This window comes from Myxocyprinus asiaticus, chromosome 11 (assembly GCF_019703515.2).
Source record: "Myxocyprinus asiaticus isolate MX2 ecotype Aquarium Trade chromosome 11, UBuf_Myxa_2, whole genome shotgun sequence".
Lineage (NCBI taxonomy): Eukaryota > Metazoa > Chordata > Actinopteri > Cypriniformes > Catostomidae > Myxocyprinus > Myxocyprinus asiaticus.
In genome coordinates, this window is record NC_059354.1 from 10,959,630 (window position 1) to 10,983,940 (window position 24,311).

Genomic DNA, 24,311 nt, shown 5'->3' on the forward strand with positions numbered 1-24,311 from the left:
AGGGGCACACGGATACAGAATTTGTGTGACGATAGAGATATTCGATTATTTAGAACAACAATTTTTGAATTACACAACTGCATTACTTTCATGTTCAAAATGTGGCGAAAACTGCTGTTGTTTTACAACTGTTATTACTAACTGTTTGTTCATTTAACAATGGGTCTGTTCCAAAACTAAGTGAGCTGCCTCGCTGTCTCCTTTTGCATAGACAGCTGTCTTCTACGGCAGCATCCAAACTGAAATGGAGCCTCATAAGAGAGCGATTTGGAATGCTCTACATAGGCGGCAACTCTACGCGCTATTAAAATAACGCTCTTCAAGTTCAGCGCTCAGAACACTCGACTCCCAACTGATTTCAATACAGGTGGCGTAAGAGGAAAGACAGTAGGGCTGGGCAAAATGTAAAAATTATTTTTAGCGATAATCGCCTTAAAATATATTGCGATATACGATTATATCGTCAATCCCCTGCTGAAGTTCAGTGATTTTTTTTTGCTTTATTGATTTTGCTTTAAAAATGTATTCATTTATTGAAACATGAAAAACATAAACAAAAGACATTTCTAAAGTCAAATTGCACTTTAAACTAAACGAAAAAAGCAATAAAATAACGAAGTGATCAAATTTTTTTATTTAACCACCTCCCCAAATCCAAACATTTACCGTCTCCAACGGTAAATTTGCCATCACACAAGCATCCGTCAACAACAACAGGTGGAAAATTACTAATAGCCTACAGATTAAGAACTAAAGACAATTATAAATGTAAAGATAATAATAATCAAATTAAATAAGACTAATAAATGCCCTTGTGTTCCCAATATAATGCTGCCAAATGAGTGTTCTTATCGAATTTGTGCTTGTATTGCGTTTTGGTAATACAGTTAATCTTGCCTAAAGAAAATAAAATAGAACTCAATTTTAGGTTTAAAGAGAACGTGTCTTGTATTACTTTATGATTTAATCACTTTCGTCTTTGTTTCTTTAATACAAAGATATATATTACTGAACCTGCACAGTTGCGTTCACAATGCATGCTAACCGCGTGGGAATAAAGCGAACTAAACTCACAGTACCTCCTGAGATGTTCGGAGATAATTTGCAGCTTTCTCACAGACGACATTATTCTTGCAAACAGTTTTCAGAAGAATGAAACAGAGAAGATGAAGACACTTTACATGCACTCGTTCCATATGACAGGCTCGTGCTGCATGCCTCTGAACAAAAAACAAATCAGACACAAGCATTGACGGCTTTTCTGTTGTCTGTTCTTAAAAATATAATAAAGTGTGTTTCTTCAAGCGCTTGTCTTTGTGACTAACAGCACTTCTTGTCATGTGTCACTCTGAGACATCTTACAGGTCGTCCGCCTGTTGTGGATAGATGAGCAAAATTACCCGTGCATGAAATACATCTGGACGAATAACTTGCGAACTGGATTCAGCCTAGTTGTATTTTGCGTGTGGCGGGTGCTAGTTTCACAACCTGACCACAGTTTAATATATCTGGCGACTTCCCAAATCCATGGTTTTGCCATTTCACGATACTGTCGATCATCATCTGTCAATTGAGTGTCGCAATTGGCATCGGGGCCTTTGTAAGACATCATCGATATCCGATAACATCGACCTATCACCCAGCCCTAAAAGACAGGATACTTTAATAGGCATAAATGTACCTAGCGCACACGTTGTGTGTAAATGTCAGTTTTCTACTTAAAAAAAAAATAAATTCTCTATACTTTTCAGTTTTGAATGGATTCTCAAGCTCATTCTGGGATTGCTTACATAAGCTCCATAAGATGATCCCTTACAATTTGGCCAAAATGAGGAATCTTAGGGGGCATGATGCCTTAAAATGGCATTGACCTCACTAGGTTTTGAAACAGAACCAACATGCTGGTAAAGATGAGATTTTGGAACCATGTTTTATCAAAATTAATCATTGAAAAAAAAACATTAATATGTGTTCACAAAACAGTATAGTAGCTTTTGTTCAGTATATGGTAGAGAGCTTTATTAGTACTCAAAAGTACTAAAACAACTGTAAATGATTCTCGTTAATATTCCTTATGATTCCCATCACTAGGCACATCTGCTTCTAGGTTGTAGCCTCCACACAAGATCTTTGAAGTGGAGGTTAGAATTAATCTCCGCAGCCTATCCTTACATGGAAGTAATCTTGAGAGGACATGTCATATTAATGGTGAGAGCAGAGTGGGATACATGCTCTGCCTCTGCAAACTCAGGATATCAGAAGCTCTGCTCCAAAACCTATAGAGCTGCCTATAAAGGCAGCATTTTAATGCATCATAGGTACGCTCCCAATGCAAAGTCTGTTCCGAATGGTACAGTAGGCAACAAAATGATGCTGCCTTATGATATACAGTACCTCACAAAATTCAGAGGCAGCATAACACGTATCCCTCACAGATTCTACTTTAATCGCAATGCAAAGAGCTCAGCAGAAAAGAAAACATCAATATTGGTGGACAGAGTTGGAAAAAATGCTGATAATAAATAAACCTAGGTTAATGTATTCATTACTGAAAAGCACTAATACAACATAACATGCTTAAAATTTAAATTGACTATTTCACCCAATATTTGTGTGCTGTTTTTTTGTACTCGTTAGAGTATAGCATCGTTAGCACCAAACTCTACTAAAATCAGCAGTGAGACGTTTACATGCACACCAATATGCTGATTACTATCAAAAATCAGCTTATTAAGAACATACAATTTCGCCCAGCCCTAATAATAGCCATTAAAACGAACAGTTCTGACTCTTCATTCTGATTGGATGAGCCACATCCAAAGCTGTAAAATGACTATAAACCACTGATCTTTAATATAAATAAAATCAAGACTGGACTAGAGCTGATTTACAGGAAATTTCACTGCCTATGACTTGTGTATACATATGTGTGTGACAATCAAAAGACTTATGACTTATGATTTACAGCTGAAGTCAGAAGTGTACATACACCTTAGCCAAATACATTTAAACTCAGTTTTTCACAGTTCCTGACATTTAATCATAGAAAACATTCCCTGTCTTAGGTCAGTTAGGATCACTATTTTATTTTAAGAATGTGAAATGTCAGAATAATAGTAGAGAGAGTGATTTATTTCAGCTTTTATTATTTTTATCACATTCCCAGTGGGTCAGAGGTTTACATACACTTTGTTAGTGTTTGGCAGCATTGCCTTTAAATTGTTTAACTTGGGTCAAATATTTTGGGTAGCCTTCCACAAGCTTCTCACAATAAGTTGCTGGAATTTTGGCCCATTCCTCCAGACAGAACTGGTGTAACTGTGTCAGGTTTGTAGGACTCCTTGCTCGCACACGCTTTTTCAGTTCTGCCCACAAATTTTATATCGGATTGAGGTCAGGGCTTGTGATGGCCACTCCAATACCTTGACTTTATTGTCCTTAAGCCATTTTGCCACAACTTTTGAGGTATGATTGAGGTCATTGTCCATTTGGAAGACCCATTTGTGACTGAGCTTTACCTTCCTGGCTGATGTCTTGAGATGTTGCTTCAATATATCCACATAATTTTCCTTCCTCCTGATGCCATCTATTTTGTGAAGTGCACCAGTCCCTCCTGCAGCAAAGCATCCCGACAACATGATGCTGTGTTCTTCAACTTGCAAGCCTCACCCTTTTTCCTCAAACGAACAGATGATCTTTTAACATTCATTTTCAAATGCACTCGATTGATAAACTATAAAATATTTTAATATTTTGGTAAAAGATCCCTCAGACCCCACTGCTTTGGCTGTCTCTGGACCCCCAGTGCAGTTTTGTAGTGACTATTTTGACTGTTTAGAATTCATTTTTCTTCTTTTCTTCTGCCAACTTTGAAATAAAAAAAAAAGTGCAATGTGTAAATGTGAATGTATATCGTGATAAATATCAATATTGAACAATATGAAAAAGAATATCATGATAACAATTTTGGCCATATCGTCCAGCCCTACTTTCAGGTTATGTTGATATAGGACTCGTTTTACTGTGGATATAGATACTTGTCTACCCGTTTCTCCAGTATCTTCACAAGGTCCTTTGCTGTTGTTCTGGGATTGATTTTCACTTTTTGTACCAAACTATGTTAATCTCTAAGAGACAGAATGCGTCTTCTTCCTGAGCGGAATGATGGCTGCGTGGTCCAATGGTGTTTATACTTGCATAATATTGTTTGAACAGATGAACGTGGTACCTTCAGGCGTTTGGAAATTGCTCCCAAGGATGAACCAGATTTATGGATGTCTTGGCTGATTTCTTTTGATTTTCCCATGATGTCAAGCAAAGAGGCACTGAGTTTGAAGGTAGGCCTTAAAATACATCCACAGGTACATCTCCAATTCAGTACAATCTTATCAGAAGCTAATTGGAAAATTGTCTAAACGTTTGACCTCATTTTCTGGAATTTTCCAATCTGCTTAAAGGCACAGTTAACTTAGTGTATGTAAACTTCTGATCCATTGGAATTGTGATATAGTCAATTAATAGTGAAAAAGTAAGACGAGAAGACGGGCTGTTTTCAAAGGTAAGAATGCAGATACTGAAGTTGCAATAAACATCACAATCCTCTATGTCAGCAGTCACCAAATAGCGCCGGATTTGTTCCATCTGGACCACACGACATTATGTTGCCCCATGTCACCGTTTTTACACTTTAGGTTAGCAGTGCGACAAAATAACAGAGCTGTGTACACTGCAAGCGCTCCGGGCATAGATAGCAGTGATCTTTCAGCGCTATATCATTGAATATGTTTCTCTTGCGTTGAACACGCATCATTAAAACTCTTTCGCGCTCCACACGCGTTACCCCTCTCCCTCAGCCCGAGACATGATGCGCCGCATAGTAGAGCTGCAGACGTGGTTATTTTAAAGACAGCAGACCGTAACAGAGAAATACAGTGAGCAGCAATATAGATGGGCATCAGAGATAAGGACTGATTTAACAGAGTACTCGCCCGTCTGAGTTGGTGATTTTACATGTTATAGCTGCAATGGCATCGATAGTGGTAGCTAGCTAAACAACACTAGGTGGTTTAGCAAACGCAAAGTCAACTTTGCTAGTGTTAGAGCTTTCACCTCCGTTGTGAATAAAATCCAATTGCCCTTTTTGCACTTGACTAAACGGGCTAGGCAGCAAGCTACATGAAGAGTGTCAACTCCAATAAAATAAATAAATTATGACTAACCAATTTCTTGCCAGTTCTTTGAGACAAAGTATAAAGTAAACCTATTTATGATTATATTTTAATGCGATTAATCACAGGAAACTGTGTGATTAATTAGTTAAAGATTTTAAACCAATTCACAGCCCTACCTATATTAATGAGGCAAGTTGTGCCATTGCTCAACAACAGAGAACAACTTAACTCCACTTCACATTTTTCCTAACAACATCCTTTGATAAGTTTTTCCACATCTTGACTTGTTTGGGACATCTCTCACTCTGTCTTCTCACATTATGCCAAGTTTCTTCATCACTCTCATATGTAAATAATGTAAATCAGTCCTACCCACTGATAAATGTGTAAATATAAGTGGTATAAACGGAATAGCAAAATCTCTAACGGTTTACTCATCTTTACCGTATATACCATCCTTCTGCTCAGCCGTACTCACAAGCAAGAAACACTACTTTCTATAATGAGCATGGTATACACCCTAAAGCTGGAATAATAGCACTGAATTGCATGACAAGAACTCATTGACAAATTTGTGGCCCCCACTGACCTTGGGCAGTTTGACGACTGGTTCACGGCACTCCTCATCTTCCTCGCTGTCTGATTCGCCGCTCTGCACAGAGTTGTGGGAGGCCAGGGCCAACGCGGCCTCCTTCTGCTGCCAGTCCAGCACGCAGTGCCGTACATTACAGTAGACGTTGAACGCAGAGGGGTTGCTGTGGAGTTTGATGTCAGGCACAGGGAAGGCCCCATCTAGACTCTCTGTCTGTAAAACATTAGACATTAAACGTTAGGTAGGAAAAACATTTGTGATAACATACAGTAGGCTATAATGCATGTATTACAACAGGCCTTAGGGAAGAAGGTTATTGATTTTCCTATGGGAAGTAGGTTTATATACACAACATGAAATATATAGGACCAAGGCAAAGTTACACCCCACCTCCATTATCATTGGGCCTGGATGATATTGATGAGCTGCCTCATACAAGACCAACAGCACTCAGGGTTTTCCTGGGTCAAAAATGGTCTTCGGTGGTGATTGACATATATGGGCATCCACATGCTCAAAGTTGGTTTATATAAATAATTGCATTTAATTACTATAGAACATAATTACTTAATTGCAATTCATGTTTATATTTAGATAGGAGTTATTTTTCACCATCTAAATATCTGGAACCTTTTGAATTCAACGCATAATTTTTTACTTTAAGGTACTATGTGAAATCAAACTAAACTTTTAGTAAGGGTGATCATGTGTATTTTAAAAACCTTTATTGTGGAACATGTCAAAACAATCCAGCAGAGCGGATCCCTTGGGCTAGTGGTTCTGTGATATCTTGAATGAGAATATCAATAATTTTGTTTCGGCGGCCCGAAATTTCGCATGGGCGGTTGGCGAAACATTTTTAATATAATGTGTTTATTAATGTGTTTATTTTAAATAACCATAAGAATTTTTTTAATTGGGTGAAAAACTTTACAAAATACTTGAAAGGTACTTAATTTCGTTTAATTATTGTCTCTTTATATTTCAAACCTGTTGGATGCAACCTAAAAAATGATTATTCACAACAAATAAGCCTGGTATCAGTCTAAAAACAGCTTCAATTTATCTCACACTTAAATAAGAAAGAAAAACAGTAACAGTAATATAACACACCCTATAATAAATTATGATTCGTAATAAATTCTGAATTTAGAATGAACTGATCCCTAGCCTATAACTACACCCACAACTATTGGTTGCTGGTCCAGGATGGCTACATGAGATTTCTGCTTCTGTATAAACTCTCCCGTTGCTATGTGCTTGACTTTGTGAATGAATTTCGGGATTGTAGTTTCAGTCGGGTACACTGGTCATGGGGTTGATACTTCCGGCTTTAGTATATGCGCATCTGACCATTTGTTTCTGGCATCTCCCTCTGTCTCTGGCGAGCACATAAGCGCCACTGTGTTTCCTCGGTTTAAATTGAACTCAGAAACGATTCTGAATTTTTGAGAATGGATTCAGAAATGTTGGAGAAAGAAAATCGCAAAGCATCGGAGAATTGATTTTTTATACACACACACACATCATATTAATGCGGCAAGCAGCGTCACTGCTTGGCGACTGTAAACAAAGTAGTGTGAACTAATTTCTGCTTTGCGTTGTGCTTAACAACATCCCATAATAACAGAGCAAGGCACTCAGTATTTTTGCGTTGTTCTATGCTCCTTCATCACTCTCATAAATAACAAAGAAGTCCTGCCCATTGAAAGCCATGCAAACATCTCTACTGCGGTACAAACCATAGAGCAAAATCTCTACCGGTTGACATAACTATGGTTGCATGGTATATGACAACGTCATATACTGCTGAGCCGTTCGATGCATCTTATTTTCTGCTGTCCTATTTATCAATCTATCTCCTGACAGACTTAACTGATCCATTTGTCTTTGTATTTGTCTATCTGGCCATAATGAAGGATGATGTAATGAAGAGAAGGTCATTCATTTTTAAGCAGACACCAAGGAGAAATCTATTCCCCTGTGTTTGGCATAGTGACATCAGCCTCCCCAGCCTCTGAAGTCAATAGGTGACCACACATTTATAAGCACGGCTAGCAGCTAAGTAGATTTTCAGAATGAATCATTCTCAGGCAGTGGTGCAGGACAGCTGTGGACATTTTGGTTAAGGTGGTGACCTCACCTACCAAGAGATTTGGCCATGCACCAGCTCCCACATATTTTCATGTAAATGAAGTGTATAACTAAAAGTCGGCTGAAATATAGGCTAGTGGGACGCCTGCATTAGAAAGAAGCCATGAACAGAGCAGAAGAGATGAGAAATGAGGCACAAAGTGTCACTTTCTCCCTCTTTGGAGGCAACAGAGCTACTGTGCTCACTAAAGAGGATTTAAAATGCTGTTCTTTCCCAGACTCTACTGTGAATACTGTTGCCGGGACAATTAGTAGTGATGTGAGGGACCCAGAGAGGAAAATAATATTTTTTGTCTTTTATTAATCTTTCATTTTTAAGAAGAGCATGATATGGATAAAACTTTGTGTCTGCCCTCATTTCCAAATTAACATGTATAACATCAGCAACGAGACCAACATTTGCTCCAAGGTAAATAAACGCTAAAAACTAAAAATGTATGAATTAATGTATTGATTCAGGTCAAAGAAAAGGCAAAAGTAAATAAAGAGTTCACAGTACCATATTGTGTGTTATAGTGACATTATGAGCAGTTCTGTTCAGTGTTCACTTACTCTAGACCAGTGGTTCTCAACCTTTTTTTGATGAATGCCCCCCTACTTCATTAGCCGAAGTTGTGCCTCCGCCTGTGTATTTGACGCCGCTAAGCCAGATACTTCAGATGCGTCGATAGACTTCAAAATCAGATGAACCGTGGTACAATTGCGTACCAGCCCGTATAACTGAGAACCAACTGATATACTCCAAGTCTAGAAAAACATTTTAATTCAAAGAGGAACTTGACAATAGATTTGATTATTATGACTGATAAACGCCCCCCATTTGTTACCTAACGCCCCCCTCTCTACTAATTTGCTCTCAGCGTCCTCTGGCATCCTTTGAACGCCCCCTGGAGGGGGAGGTACTGCCCCTGTTGAGATCCCCTGCTCTAGACTAATCTTTTCAGGTATGTAATCGCTATTAAATGACACTTTTTTCTTTTTAAATGACTGTGATATTCGTTTGCATCAATTCCGATTCACAGTCTCCATAGTTTATAATCACATTGTAATTTAACCACTTCTAAAAAAATACAATAAAAAGGTAAATTAAATGCTTTAAAATGAAATTATCCCCTCCCCTAATACCACCTGACTAGCAACAGCAAGTAGCAAATCATGGTTCATGGTTGTAAACTAAAAACTAAAGGCAATTGGCCATTTTGTTTTAGTTTTTCAAAGGGAAAAGCTCTTCATTATTTCCCAATATTTCCCCAATTTCCTGTTTCAGGCCATTTATAGGGGTCTTTAAGTCAACACCACCCGTTATGTAATCACTGAACCTGTTACATGCGCACCAACATGCTGATTACTCCCACAAATCAGCTTATTTAAAAGATCTGACAAAGCAAGAAATCCGCATCTATGTGAGATTTGAAATAATCATGTTATTCTCAGCTTTTGACGTGAAACCATGAAGAGGCTTGCACACAACGTGTGCACATTGGATAAGCTGGTAAGAATGCAGATAAAGGCATTTACATGCAACACAAAATAGGCATAATGGGCAAAAATCTACGTACCTGTGTCGATCAGTTTATTCTTACGCTTTTTATGCCCTTACACCATTAAAGGAATGTAGTTTAATTCGTTAACATGACCACACACGTTGTCGGCTTATTAAGCATAATCGGTGTAAGAACGTGCATGTAAACGCGCTCAATGACACTTCTAAGGGTCTATAAGCCATTCTCAGAAAATTTGACATCTTTACACCAACCACAATACAGCTGTTTAAGAGCCAGCAGCAGGCATGAAAAAATATGATCAATTTGTTTAGGTGGCAAATAACATTTGATGGAGATGCCCTTCAATGCCTCTGTCTCAGCAAAGGGGTTCCAATAATGCATTGCTTTGGGGTATTATCAACCACAGCATGCAGGCAACACAACGCGCAAATACAGCGACGAGTAAGTTAAACTTGCACTTTGTCAGCTATTCAATTCCTTAGGCAACAATTATTGTCTTATGGTTGTGACAAGTGATGGGGCAAGTCCTCCTATACATAAAACATAATGGGGCCTGCAAGATGTATTTTGCATGTGAAAAGCCAGTCAACAAAAGGTACAGTAGTCAAGACTATACACCAGGGGTGCTCACACATTTATGGCATGAGATCTACTTGTTCATAATGCTACTACAGTAAGATCTACCATGAAGAATTTTAATACTGTATATATTGTGTTGTCACGATACCAACATTTCAGTAGTCAGAACCAAAAACCAGTGAAATTTGATGTTTCTCGATGCAAAAACTAATACTAATTTAATAAATGGGTAAACATTGTTTCAAGTTCTCAAGAAATTATTCAAGACATCGAAACAGTCAGTAATAAAATAAGAACAAAGAAACAATTTAAGATCGCAATGCTTAAAGTTTCTAACAGCAGTATCAAGTATTCAAGTAAACATTCTTACATCCTTGTGGATTACAGGTCTTCAATCTATGAATATAATACATTAATATTTTATTTTAAAGCTACTTAAGTTATCCACCCATGAGCAATTAATTGTTTCCTTGTCATTGTTGTTAATATTAATGACAGAGACAGTGGCAGGTCTATCAGGCTGTATATACACTGCAAATCCTAATGCACAGATACGATTTTTTGATACATATCCGCTTTTTTTGTCCCTGTGTTTAAGCTTACTTCAGACATAACTGACTGTGTTTCTATCAATATCAAGACAGTCATTTTGAAATGTATCTGACCATCACACAGATGTGTATCCACATTACCATGAGTGCTCTCACAACACACGCGTACACACAGTGACCGTCTGTCAAACAAGTGCGCCGGGGGCGATTTTCCGAAACGTAGGACGGCAAGGGAAGAGTCATTTATATTCACGAGGAAAGCGATACCTGATTGGACGATTTAATAATATTTATCAGGAAAGCGATACCTAATTGGTCAGAAAAACTATAGCCCTACCCCTAATCGTACCGCAACCAATCAGCTAGTGCTTTCCTCATAAATATGAATGAGTCTTCTCTTGCCATCCTACGTTTCGGAAATCCACCCGCGTGGGAGCCGAAATGAGGAAATAAAAAAGATCTTTAAGAATTTCGTTATTTGAGTAGTTTCTCTCTCTATTCCCTTTACCATTAGGCCTGTTAATGAGATTGACCAGTGGTTGTCTTGTGATCGACCAGTCGATCGCGATCGACGTAATGAGCACCCCACTATACACCATAAAATTCCCACCATTATCCCCTGAATGGTCAGTGGCAATTGGTCAAATTGGTTTATGCAAAAAGTTGGTGGAATGGGAATAGTTTTAAATACAAATGTTACATACAAAACCAAATAGGCCTAACTCAAGTTTTACAATAATCGAATAAGCCATGACTTTCTGGCAGGGCTCGACAATAAGGACTGATGGCCTGGAGCCACTTTGAGAAAGATTCAGGCCAGTTGAAAAAACTGCCACTGGCCTGATCGGGAATTTATATCTGTAAATTGCTTATATGTGGTTCCATAGGCATAAATCATCTCTTGCAAATTATAAATGTGATACAATTTTGGGGGAAACTGTCTTAAAAGCATAATATATTTTTTTAAAAATAGCTTCAGACACACTTTTTAAAGTCTACTTTAACAGCTATTTTTCATTTTTGTGTTGGAGCCAGTGAACATTTTGGCAGGGCAAGTAAAAATTTGAACCACTGGCCCAACTGGGCCAGAAGAAAAACTCCTTAGCATTGATTCCTGCTTTCTGGTGTCTGAATATTGTGTTAATTATAAATAAAGCTGGCCGATAGGCCTGTCGCAATTATTAAATTATTGTGTGATCGCGGTTATTCGATCTAACTGTGATAATCTGAGATAACCGCAATTATTGTGTATTTTAAATTCCAATCACATTTTACTGTCCAAATATGAAAATTCCGCATTTGAGGGTCTCATACAGTTGAACTCCGACTGTCTCACTGAGCCGCACCACGGACTGCACTGAGTGCAGCTCCTGAAGAGCAAGTGAAGATTAACCATTTCTGAACCAGACTTGAAGCGCTGTGATACATGCACTATCTGCGGATGTTCGTGCCAGACTCCCTCAAAAATATAAACAGGATTTTAATGAATGCAAAGCAACCTGGTTTCACTTAATTTAACGATCGAGTATGGCAAATGTTTATTTGTCGTTGTGGGTTCATACACGCAGTGTTAATGAAACGCACACGGAGAAGTCCTGTGTCACTTACTCTATTTCTAAGGAAAAGATAGAATGAAGAAACAGAATTTCAAAGGTCTTTCTTCATGTGAAATAAGGCTCATGGGTTTCAACGGAGACTGAGCTTTAAAATAATGTGTGAAAGCGAAGAATGTTGGACAGAAATATTTTACTATTGCATACTTTAAATGTAAAGTAATTAGGGCTGCCCCCTAATAGTCGACCAAACGTTGGTCGATGAGAAGAGTCTTGGTTTACCAAGTTTTGATTGGTCCGTTGGTCGCAGAAATAAAAACTCCACAGGAAACCGACGAACACCGGTATTACCGCTGGTTGGATCCTAGGTGGTACTATGGGGTAATTTTCATTAAGCAGGGTTCGGGTTAAGCCTACACAATAATGAAAGGCAGCTTAATTTCAAACTTTGAACTTTATTTTGTATTTATTTCAACTAAAAATTCAAATGAAACTGGAAAAAATTAAGTGCAATTAAAATATGTGTTGTTCAACTTTTTGAAAGATGGGTTTACAACAGTTGTCAACATCTCTCTGACAAAGAACCTACTTCATCTGTGCATTCTCTACCGGTCAGGTATTTCGTTGTCTGGGAAAATACATCATGTGTGCGAATAAATTCGTTTTGTTTCCTCCTTCACGTATATATATATATATGTATATGCAATATCAAATTACATCGGCAACCCCTGGGCTGAGGGATCGGTGAATATTCTTGCTTTAGTGATTTTGCATTGAAAATTAAATTATTTAAAAATGAAAAACTTAAACCAAAGACATTTCTAAATTAAAATTGCACTCCAAATGAAACAAAAAGCAATTAAAATAATGAAGTGATCAAAACAATAATATATATATATATATAAGTAACCACCTTTCCATTTACCGTCAGGCAAGAATCCAATTAAACATGCAGGTGGAAAATTACTTGCACAAATGAAGACATAAAAACAATTATAAATGTAAAAATAATAATTATAATGATGATAATAATCACTGAAATATAAATCATGGTTCGAGGTGAACATGTTTTTGTATTATTTTATGTTTTAATCACAGATGTATAGGCTGTAGAGTTGTGGTCACAATGAACTGCTCTGTGGAAATAAAGTGAACTGAACTCAAAACAACTCCTGAGCTGAGATGTCTGAGGTCATTTGCAGCACTCATAGACGATACTGATCTTGCGAAAAAAAGATAGAAACAAAGAGTGAGAACCTTTTACATATGTGTAGTTTGTACTTATTTACATGACCTGCTTCCTTATTATTTGAACTTTAATACAGGATACATTAAAGATATAACGGCGGATGTTTCCTTTAAAGATGCTCTGACAAGCAAGTTTTGCTTAAGCGGAACGGCAGCACCAGCTCCACTTTATTTCACAACGAGAATGCTTCTGTATATTTCTTATTTTGTAATTTTGTCTAATTTTCTCATACTTTTCGATCTACATCACCTGAAGCTGTATGAAAAGTTTGGAGTGCGCCTGGACTGTGAGCTATATCTTATTTCTCTCCTCAATCAGGCGCAGGCTGCAGTGCTGCTCTCGCGCATCATCATTAGAGTTTAATGTGATCTCATGTTACGTTAAATGAGATCAAACGACTATTCGACAACAAAAAATTTTGTCGACAATTTTTTATTGTCGACGTTGTCGATAACGTCGACTAATCGTTTCAGCCCTAAATACCATGCCATTAAAGTCATTCCTTGTATTGCAACTATTGAGTACGAACAGAGTCTCAGATTTAAATTTAAGTGGCAAAACCGCTGATAGAGTTCGATTAATTTTGGTGAATCACTCCAAACTATTTCAATGCGTGATTTGTTTGCGTTATCACCCTAAAATGTTCACTGAAGTCTGCATTGCATTTTTCATATATTAAATCGTTTAAGTAATAAAAAAAGAATATTTGCTAGATATTGATGTCTACTACTTAGTCGGAAATACATAAATATTGAGATATCGAATATCATGAAAAGGCTGAAAAATATAGATACAATATTTTAGCAAGACCAATATCCTGTAGCCCTCATTATACAGTAGCACAAAGAAATAAATCGAATTGGAAGGACAAAAATCTCATTTCATCTCCTGAAGAAACATTCTGGTCCATCAAATAAAAGCAAACTTAAGTGCTTCAGCACCAAAAATGCATTTCAAGTATGTATTGAAGACAAGCCCATCCTCCTGGAGAAACTCCACCCATACGTTTGTGAGCAAACAAAGACAATGAGTTCCTTTTAAGGCTGTGGCAGAGAAAGAGAGAAATATAAGTGTGCTCCTTCTCCTAAGCCAGCAGGGTTTTTGGGTGGAGGATTATTACGGCATTTTCCCTTCTCCACTACCTGCAATCACATTATTTTCTCTTACCCCAGCCCGTGAAGCACTCACATCCACTAGGGGAAAAAAGAGTGCCTGGGAAAGGATATCCAAACACAATCAGGCATTACCCCTGCACATGCTTTGGGGAATGGGAAGACAATGCACAATATCCAATATAAGACATTCTGGGTCTAAGCCTATTTTCTGAGCATTGTTAAACGCAGCAGACACTGTGAGATAAAACCTTGCTGCCTGGCACACCATTGGTGCTCAGTGCAGGAGATGGAGGAAGCTGTTGCCGTGGAAATGTGCAACACATGGGTCACCAAGCAACAGCCAATCGTGACCCCACCACTCCCAAAATCTCCACCATGCGTGTGAGTGTTTACTGGCAACTTCTCAACTCTGATGACTACAATCAGTTTCCTCACATAAAATGTAAAGTTGTACTTAGAATATGATACAAATTTATCATATCGTGATAGCAATGTGATCAATGAGTGTGTTTACATGCACAACAATATGCTGGCAAAGTTTGTTCCAAAAATCCGGCAATGTAAGAAAACTGCAAGCATGGGATTTGAAATTATCAGGTGAATCTCTTGTTTTGACTTCCAATTGTAAACAGACATGCATAAACCACCAATGCATATTGAATAAGCCAGTAAGAATGGTGGTAATAAAGCAGTGTTTCCCATTAATTACCTAGACTGTGGTGGCACGCCACAGATTCATAATGAACCAAAAATATTTTTACACTTCTCATAATAACATAAAAGATCTCTAATGTTGTGTTTTACGCCGTTGCTTCGGCAAAGCATCTCTCACTCCCAGTCAATCAGAACAAGAATACGAGAAAACCCCTCACTGCTCTTGACTGAGTAACTTTAGTAGCTTTAGAAAGTATTAAGGTATTATAATCATACAGTGAAGACCAGTAGTAGTTTTATGTTGCATTTCATTCTGAATGTTTCCTTGAATACATGATAGACTACTGCTGTTAAAAACTTTTAAAGCTGTTAAAAAAGCACTGAATTTTCTTAATTTGTATTTTTTGTTCTATTACTTTTAATCGATTTCTATTCATTGCTGTTTTTTTATTGTTATTTTATTACTGAATGTTTACTAGTCTTGAATAATTACTTAAGAACTTTCACATATTAGTTAGTGTTATTATCTGTTGTGATTTTTAAGCTGGTATTGAGAGTTGTCAAATTTCACTACCGACTACTGAAATTTTGGTATTGCGATAATGTACAGCCTTTATTGTACATGATAGATCTAGCTGCAATAACATGATGAAAAAGTAGATTTCATTCCATAGAACTCTGAGCATCCCTGTTGTTAATGGTGCCGATGGAGGCTTTTCTTTATTCGACTACCATATGCAACATAAAATAATTAGTATATGACAATAGTCTCCTCCCCTACCCAGTGCAGTTTACATTTCTGTCACAGAAAACTGAGTTGATTGTATAGGGACACTATTAGGTTTGGCATCGGTCATCATTTTAGAAAAACATACAACAGAAACTTTGATGTGTTACTTGAGCATGTAACTTAAATGTCCTTTTTTTTTTTTTTTTTTTTTTTTTTTTTTTTACTCAGACCAATTTACTTGTCTGGAGGACAAGCACATTACAATTCTTAATGTTGAGCCTTAACTCAAATGTATGCTCTAGTACATTTCGTGCGTTGACCATTTGTGAACTACGTTAAACTCCGTCTCGTTTATGCTACGTGGGTGTGACTTTTTTGCCATGCCATCACCATTCATATCTATACAACCAATGTGTTCATGATTAAATTACTACTAGAGCACAAAATTGTTTACAAGAGCACAAAGTTCTTCATAGATCTAGCCTCTTAATTTTGCTCTCAAAGTGCACCAGATTGATGCATTTAACTTTATTTTGTACAAAATTTTCTTATGGGGAAGCATGCCCCCGGACCCCCCTAGACGATGTCCACCCACCACAGTCTCACAAAATCCTGTGGGAAACACTGAAAAGTGTTTACATACAGGGTGAAACTGAGTGAATGGTTGAAAATCTATGTGTACCGATTGGTTTTAGCATAAACTGTTTTAAAACTGTTTATGACCTTTCCCCAAAAAAAGCTTAAGCATAATCAATGTAAGATAGCGCATGTAAACATGCTCAGTCAAATAATGTGACCTTTTGGAAGAAGTCCACAACAAAAACAATAACCCAGTTAGCAAACGTACAACTCAGAGATGTCTGTTTTGGATCTTTTATCTGGAAAGCATCGCAATCTAATTAAAATCTGCTAAATATCTTAAAAATATCAGATTTACAAACATTCTGAATCATAAACATCTCAGAAACATCTGCTGAATGTCTTATTGACATCCGAGAGGAAACGTCTTACAGACGCATTGCAGATGACCAACTTGAAAAATTCATCTTCCAGATGTAAACACACAAATCAAAAAGACATCTGGGTAATGTACGTGTACTAACAGGGAATGTGTTTGCTAAAAAATTTTTTTTTTTTAAATAAATAAAATAAAATAAAAACTATAAACAAACTATCTGAATGGAATTCTGCACTATGCAACTGTGCTATGTTGCTCTCTAGCGACATCTGTGGTTGAAACTTAACATTGCAAGCAATTTGCAGAACACTTTACATCAGTTCTTAGACTATAAGGTATCATGTGACAGACAGGTCTGGCTCAACTATAACCTGGTTTTGAGAAAATTGTAATAACCACAAAATCCACACAGTAATAAAGTAACTGTGTTGTTGGTGTACTGTGTAGTTACAGCCTTTGTATTGCAGTATCATCATAAAAAGTGATAAAAACTGACTTTATTTCTTTTATTTTATTAACAAAGTGGTTCTTGTGGGTCACGTGACGCCATGCAAGAAGCAGACGTGTGAGCTCTGCGCACTTTACTAAATTTTTAATTATTTTCATGTTATAATCTGGTGAAATTTGATACACCCAGTTACACATTTGCTCTTTGAGGCAAAACATGGCAAAGAAATCAGAATCCTTGGGCTCTGGAGACATTAAAACACACTTTCGTGTTCAGGATGAAAGCCCCAACAGGCCTACAGACCGGGGACTCGATTTGGATGGCGCGGCGAGAGAGGTGATCCAGCGTCAGTTGTTCAACATGTCGGTGATGTAGACGAAGGTTCTTGCTGACTTGGAGGATCTCGCTGTAATACGTCGATCAATCACGGCGATGGAAATTGAATTGTCTGATTTAGTTACAAGAGTGACTGATGTTGAGAGACGACTCAATTGTCTGGAATCTTCGGAGAGGGAATTAACCGTTAATCCGCCCGCGACCAAAGTTGATTTGGAACATCTCCTTGAAAAGCTTGAAGATCTTGAGAAAAGAAGCCGCAGGAATAACGTTTGAATTGTTGGAATTCCTGAGCATGAGGAGGGCAGAGATATGGTGAAATTCCTAGACGAGCTTTTCCCGAGTCTGCTCGACATAACAGGCAACAAGCTGGAAATCGAGCGAGCTCACAGAGTCCCAGCTCACAGATTTGCTGAGGGAGATAGGCCCCAATCGATTCTGGCCAGATTTCTGAGATCATCCGATAAAGATCTTGTGTTGCGCCAGGCGAGGAGCAAAGGGAAGCTTTCTTGGAAGAACCATAATATTTTCTTGTTCCTGGACTTTGCGAGTTCGACAAGAGAGAAACGCGATCGGTTCAAGGAATGTAAGAAACTCTTACATCAGCGAAAGATCACTTTTGCTCTGATGTTTCCGGCCAAACTGAGAATAGAAACGAAGGACGGTCGCAAAGTATTTACATGTCCCAATCAGGCAAAGTCTTTTATTGAATCAATGGGTGAGTAAACCATTGGGTGTTTCTCATGTGAGTGGGTCGACTCGCTGTACTTACTCTGGCTTTTGAGAAAGCTGGGCATCATTTTGGTTTCTTTTTTCTTTTTGTGTTGGCTCCGCCGAGCGGCTGGAGCTTGTTTTGTGAATAACACTCTTTCTTTAAGAAACTTTTGCATTGATGAAAGATTACATTTGCATTGAAGTTGCTGGCCAGTTTGAGAGTGGACACTACGGATGACCGCGAAATATCTACATGCTCACACAAAGGATGTCTTTTATAAAGTTGACGGAATGTGTAAGTCACGGTATATACTTTTATGCGGCCTCCGAATGAATTGACTCAACCATCCAGGGAACCGGGATGCCGGTTTTGTTTCTTTTTGTATTGGTTCCGCCTAGCGGCTGGAGCTTGTTCTATTGAATAACACTCCTTTGGAACAGCTGTGGATTAATCTGTTCGTTCTTCGTGCTTATTCCTCCTGCTAGCTGGAGTTTGTTTTGTTGAGTATTTTTACAGGACATTGGAATGATTACGTCATTCGCTGAACTCATAACAGCCAGCTCACTGAACATTCATTTGTCTGTCCGAGGAATCTGAACGGTTTTATATCAGCTGGAATTTGTTTTGTGGAAGATCACACCTTTGAGATAGTTCTGTGAATGAATGTACACGTTCTTTGTGTTCATTCTTCCTATTGGCTGGGGTTTATTGTATTTTCTGTTATGTAATTGTGCCTCACAAATTTGTGAGGCAAAATTGAGCAATCCGATGGCAAAGTTGTCGTGGGGCTCGTGGGCATTCATGGACCTTTTGAGTGTAGAGGGATTGTCGCCGGTTGGCGCTGTTGTGCGTGGGGTTAATGTGCATGTTTTTCTTTTTTCTGTTTGTTTTGTTCGGGGGTTTGATTGTTTCACTAATGCGGAATGTGGTCTGTATAATTTTGCTTTTGACACACAATTAATCTTTTCTACTATATCAAAATGTCAAATGTTAATATGAGTGTACTATTTCTCTCCACATGGAATGTAAATGGGTTGGGGCACCCCATAAAAAGAAGGAAGGTTATTACTTTTCTTAAACGTAAGAAATATGATATAGTGTTTCTTCAAGAAACACATCTCTCCCCGCAGGAAGCTGAAAAAATTGGGACGATATGCGGTGGACATGTTTTTTTTTAGTGCTGGCTCAAGTAAGAGCAAGGGAGTCATTATATTGATTAATAAACATCTACAATTCAAATGTCTCAAACAGACTAAAGATAAATTGGGAGAGTCATTATTGTTTTAGCTGAAATTCAAGGGCAAAGTTTGATTTTGGCTAATATTTACACACCTAACGCTGATGATCAGGGCTTTTTTTATAGATCTTGAAGGGATGTTGCAAGTCGCTGGCACCCCTCATGATATAATATTGGGAGGAGACTTTAATCTTTTGAAGGACTCAATCCTTGATCACAGTGAAGCAAATGTGTGTAAACTCCCTAGAGCAACATTGACGCTTCACAGGATGTGTAAAAATCTTGGTCTTACAGATATTTGGAGACTTCTGAACCCATCTGGTAGTGACTATACATTTTTTTCATCAGTCCATAAGATTTATTCTAGAATAGATTTTTTTTTTTTTTTTAATATATCCAAATCCCTAATTTCATCTGTTGTTGGTTGCTCAATTGGAAAATCTTAGTCTCAGATCACGCCCTGGTGAGTTTAGAGGTGTTGCCATATACAGAGAAAAAGAAATCATATAGTTGGCGCCTTAATGTGTCCCTTTTGCAAAATTCTGATTTCCAACAAATTTTAAAGACTGAAATCAATGTTTATATGGAGACCAACTGGTCCTCAGTATCCTCTGTGGGCGTGGCTTGGGAGGCACTTAAGGCGGTTCTTAGGGGTCGGATCATACAGTATGCCTCGTTCACCAAAAAATCCAAAGCACAAGAACTTGTGGAGTTGGAAGGAAATATTAAAAGTGCAGAGGCAGAGCTGAAGCGCCGTATATCATCTGATGGCCTCAGAGAATTGACCCGATTGAAATATAGATATAATACTATTTTGACTGAGCAAAACAATTCTCTTGATTCTGAGATAACCTTGGAGTAGCTTGATGAGGTAATTAAGGCCTTGCCTACAGGCAAGCTCCGGGGCCTGACGGCTTTTCCTCTGAGTTTTTCAAATCTTATGCTACAGAACTGGCTCCACTTTTGTTAGAAGTTTATACTGAATCATTAAAGAATGGAAAGCTTCCTCAAACCATGACACAAGCCCGGATCAGTCTGATTCTTAAAAAGAACAAAGATCCAAGCAAGTGTAAAAGTTACCGCCCAATTTCCTTAATCCAGTTAGACGTAAAAATTTTGTCCAAAATTCTGGCTAATCGATTAAGTAAAGTTATGACATCACTTATACATATAGATCAGGTGGGGTTTATTCGAGGCCGTAGCTCTTCTGATAATATTAGGCGTCTCATCAATATCATGTGGTCAGTAGCGAATGATCAATCTCCGGTCGCTGCCATCTCACTTGACGCCGAAAAGGCGTTTGATATGGTAGAATGGAATTATCTTTTTAAGATTTTGGATATGTATGGGTTCGGGAGTACATTTATTGGTTGGATAAAGTTACTTTACAGACACCCTGTAGCAGCGGTGCAAACAAATGGGTTAATTTCAGATTATTTTACTCTGGATAGGGGCATCCGGCAGGGCTGCTCTCTTTCCCCATTATTGTTCTGTCTTGCCCTGGAACCATTAGCAGCCGCGATAAGAAAGGAGGATGAGTTTCCAGGGGTGATTGCGGGAGGAGTGGCGCATAAGCTTCTGATTTACGCAGATGATATTTTATTATTCGTCTCTGAACCTACTAGATCTATGCCTTGCCTCCACAGAATTATTAACTCCTTTTCCAAATTCTCAGGATACAAAGTCAATTGGTCTAAATCCGAAGCTTTGGCTTTGACAGCGTACTGTCCAGTAACAGCCTTCCAGCCGGGTGCCTTCCAGTGGCCCAAATAGGGAATTAAGTATTTGGGAATTTTATTCCCAGCAAATTTGTCTGATTTAGTCAGAGTTAATTTTGATCCCTTAATAAAAAGGTTTTCGAATGATGTGGACAGGTGGGCTTCATTACACTTATCGATGATTGGGAAGGTTAATGTTATTAAAATGAATTGTATTCCAAAATTCAACTACCTGCTACAGTCTCTCCATGTAGATGTCCCCCTCTCTTATTTCAAGCAATTTGACAGCATAGCGAAGTCCTTCATTTGGAATGCTAAGCGTCCCAGGTTAAATTTCAATAAGTTACATAGGCCGATTGACAAAGGTGGGTTAGGCCTACCCAAGATTTTGTTTTATTATTATGCATTCGGTCTTAGACATTTGGCTCATTGGTCGCTTCCACCTGAGAGAGCCCCTCCCTGGTTTTGTATTGAAAAGGAAGTTCTTGCCCCTATCTCGCCACTGCAAAGCATTTCAATAAAACTAGCCAGAGAGGTTAAGTCGCACCCGTTATTTTGCATTTGCACTCGATATGGACAAAAGTGTCCAGAGTGTTTAATTCTGATATTTATTTAAAGGTAGCCTCGAGCATATGGCTGAACCCTACACTATGAATTAATAAGTCCCCTTTCTGTTGGTCAGATTGGATGTGAGGGGGGTTAATACACTTGGTGACCTATATGAGAGTGGAGTATTGAGATCGTTTGAAAATTTGATTCAACATTTTGGGATTCCCAGATCTCAATTTTATAAGTATTTACAGCTGCGCCACCTGCTCTGCACTGTTTTTGGGAGTAACATACACCCCCCTAGAGCGGCAGATACTCTGGAAGTGGTGATTACTGCTTTTGGGAAGGGTCATGAGGCATCAGTGTATTACTCCCTGTTAATTCAGAGTCTGGGGGACGGAGCTTTAAATTCTCTCAAAAGATTATGGGAGGAAGATTTAAATTTGTTATTGGAGGAGGGAGTGTGGGCTAGGATTCTAAAAAACATCAAGTCTGCATCTAGAGATGCAAGAGTTCACCTTATGCAATTTAAGATTTTACATTGATTCTATTGGACCCCCTCTAGATTGTATAGGCTTAAGGACACACCCATCTGCTGGCGATGCCATTCTGAAGATGGAGACACCACCCATGTTTTTTGGGGGTGTCGTAAGATCCAAGAATTTTGGCTGAAGGTGCAAAGTTTTGTGTGTGATGTGTTGGGCACTTAGGTCTCGCTCTGCCCCAGACTCTGTATTTTGGGAGATAGGGAGGTCATGGATTTGGAGGATAAGTACATGAAGGACTGGGTTTTGACCAGTGTGTTGATTGGTAGGCAGGTTATTTTGAGGAGTTGGAAGTCAGATGGAGCACCCTCGTTCCCGGAGTGGTGCGCGGAGATGGGGAGGGTGGCTGCCTTCGAGGAGGGGTCGAGCATAAGGATGGGGGTTAGGGATTTTTACAATAAGAAATGGGGCAATTACTTAGCATTTTTGGGGGAATCTCGAGGAGGGTCGGTGGAGGGAGTAATTTAGAGTTTATTTTTATATATATTATACTTAAGTATTGTATTTTATTTTTTGTTGTTGTTTTAGTTTTGTGTTTTTTTCTGTGTGTGTGTCTACATTCTATTGACCACAGAGGTGTTCGTGGGGGGGTTGGGGTGGGAGTTTGGTAGGGGGAGGGGATATAGTGGGGGTTTAATGTTTAAAGTGTTTGATTCAATATATTTATGTTGTTGTATTTTTTGTGTTAATTTATGAAAAAAACAAAAACAAAAAAAAAAACAAAGTGGTTCTTTATGCTGAGTATTATTAAGCTGTAACCAAAACATGGAATATTCAAAAAATTAATTATGCTTTTCAGCTAAGAAATAGCATGTACGAATGTAAGACAGACTTGAAAATTACAGGAATATGAAAATGATACCACAATAAATCTAGGGATGGGGATTTCAAGTAATTTTGTAGTCGAGTACTCTAGACTTGCCACAATATCATAATTTTCACACTGGTGTGGTGTTCACGTTCAAACCGACTAACACCAGTATTACCGCTGGTTGGATGCTAAGTAGTACTATGGGGTAATTTTCATTAAGCAATAGCCAACACAATAATGCAAGGCAGCTTGATTTCAAAATTTGAGCTTTATTTTGTAATTTATTCAACTAAAAACTCAAATGAAACTGAAAAAAAAAAAAAAGAAGTGCAATTCAAATGTGTGTTGTTCAACTTTTTGAAAGATGGCTTTTCAACAGTTGTGAAGGGCAACATCTCTTTGGCAATGAACCTACTTCATCCATGCATTCTCTCCATCATGGGCTACCAGTCGGGTATTTTGTTATCCATCACTTATTGTGGGTTGTTGCGAGTTTAATGTTGGTGTTTTATTACCTTTCATTCCAGGACTCAGTTTAGCTGCTTTGGAAGGGTAATGACTTTGAATGTGTGTGAATACATTTGCTTTGTTCCCTCCTAGGGCTGGGCGATATGCAAGAAATATGTAAACAATATTTTTATAAAAAAATAAAAAAATTAAACAAAATTGCATTGAAAATTAAATTCATTTATTTAAAAAATGAAAAAACTTAAACCAAAGACATTTCTAAATTCAAATTGTACTTTAAACGAAACGAAAAAGCTATTAAAATAACGAAGTATTTCAAAATAAAAAATCATATATAACCACCTTTCCATTTACCATCAGGCAAGTATCCGTCTATGACAACAGGCAGAAAACTACTAATACATATTAAGATCTAAAAACAATTATAAATGTAAACATAATAATTACAATGATGACAATAATCACTGAAATATAAATCATGGTTCGAGGGGAACGTGTTTTAGTATTATTTTATGATTTAATCACAGATGTATAGGACTATATATAAAGTGACCCTGCAGAGTTGCACTCACAATGAACTGCTCTGTGGAAATAAAGTGAACTGAACTCAAAACACCTCCTGAGCTGAGATGGTCTGAGGTCATTTGCAGCATTCTCATAGACGATACTGTTC

General features: G+C 38.0%; 1 protein-coding gene across 3 annotated transcripts in view; it reads right to left on the minus strand.

Annotated features, from left to right (window-relative positions):
- Positions 1-24,311, minus strand: part of LOC127447813 (E3 ubiquitin-protein ligase MYCBP2-like) — a 203,718-nt gene that overhangs the window by 175,614 nt on the left and 3,793 nt on the right. For all 3 annotated transcript variants that reach the window (XM_051709885.1, XM_051709883.1, XM_051709884.1), the window contains exon 3: positions 5,761-5,976. In XM_051709885.1, coding sequence (XP_051565845.1) covers positions 5,761-5,976 — 216 coding nt within the window. The remainder of the gene's footprint in view (positions 1-5,760; positions 5,977-24,311) is intronic.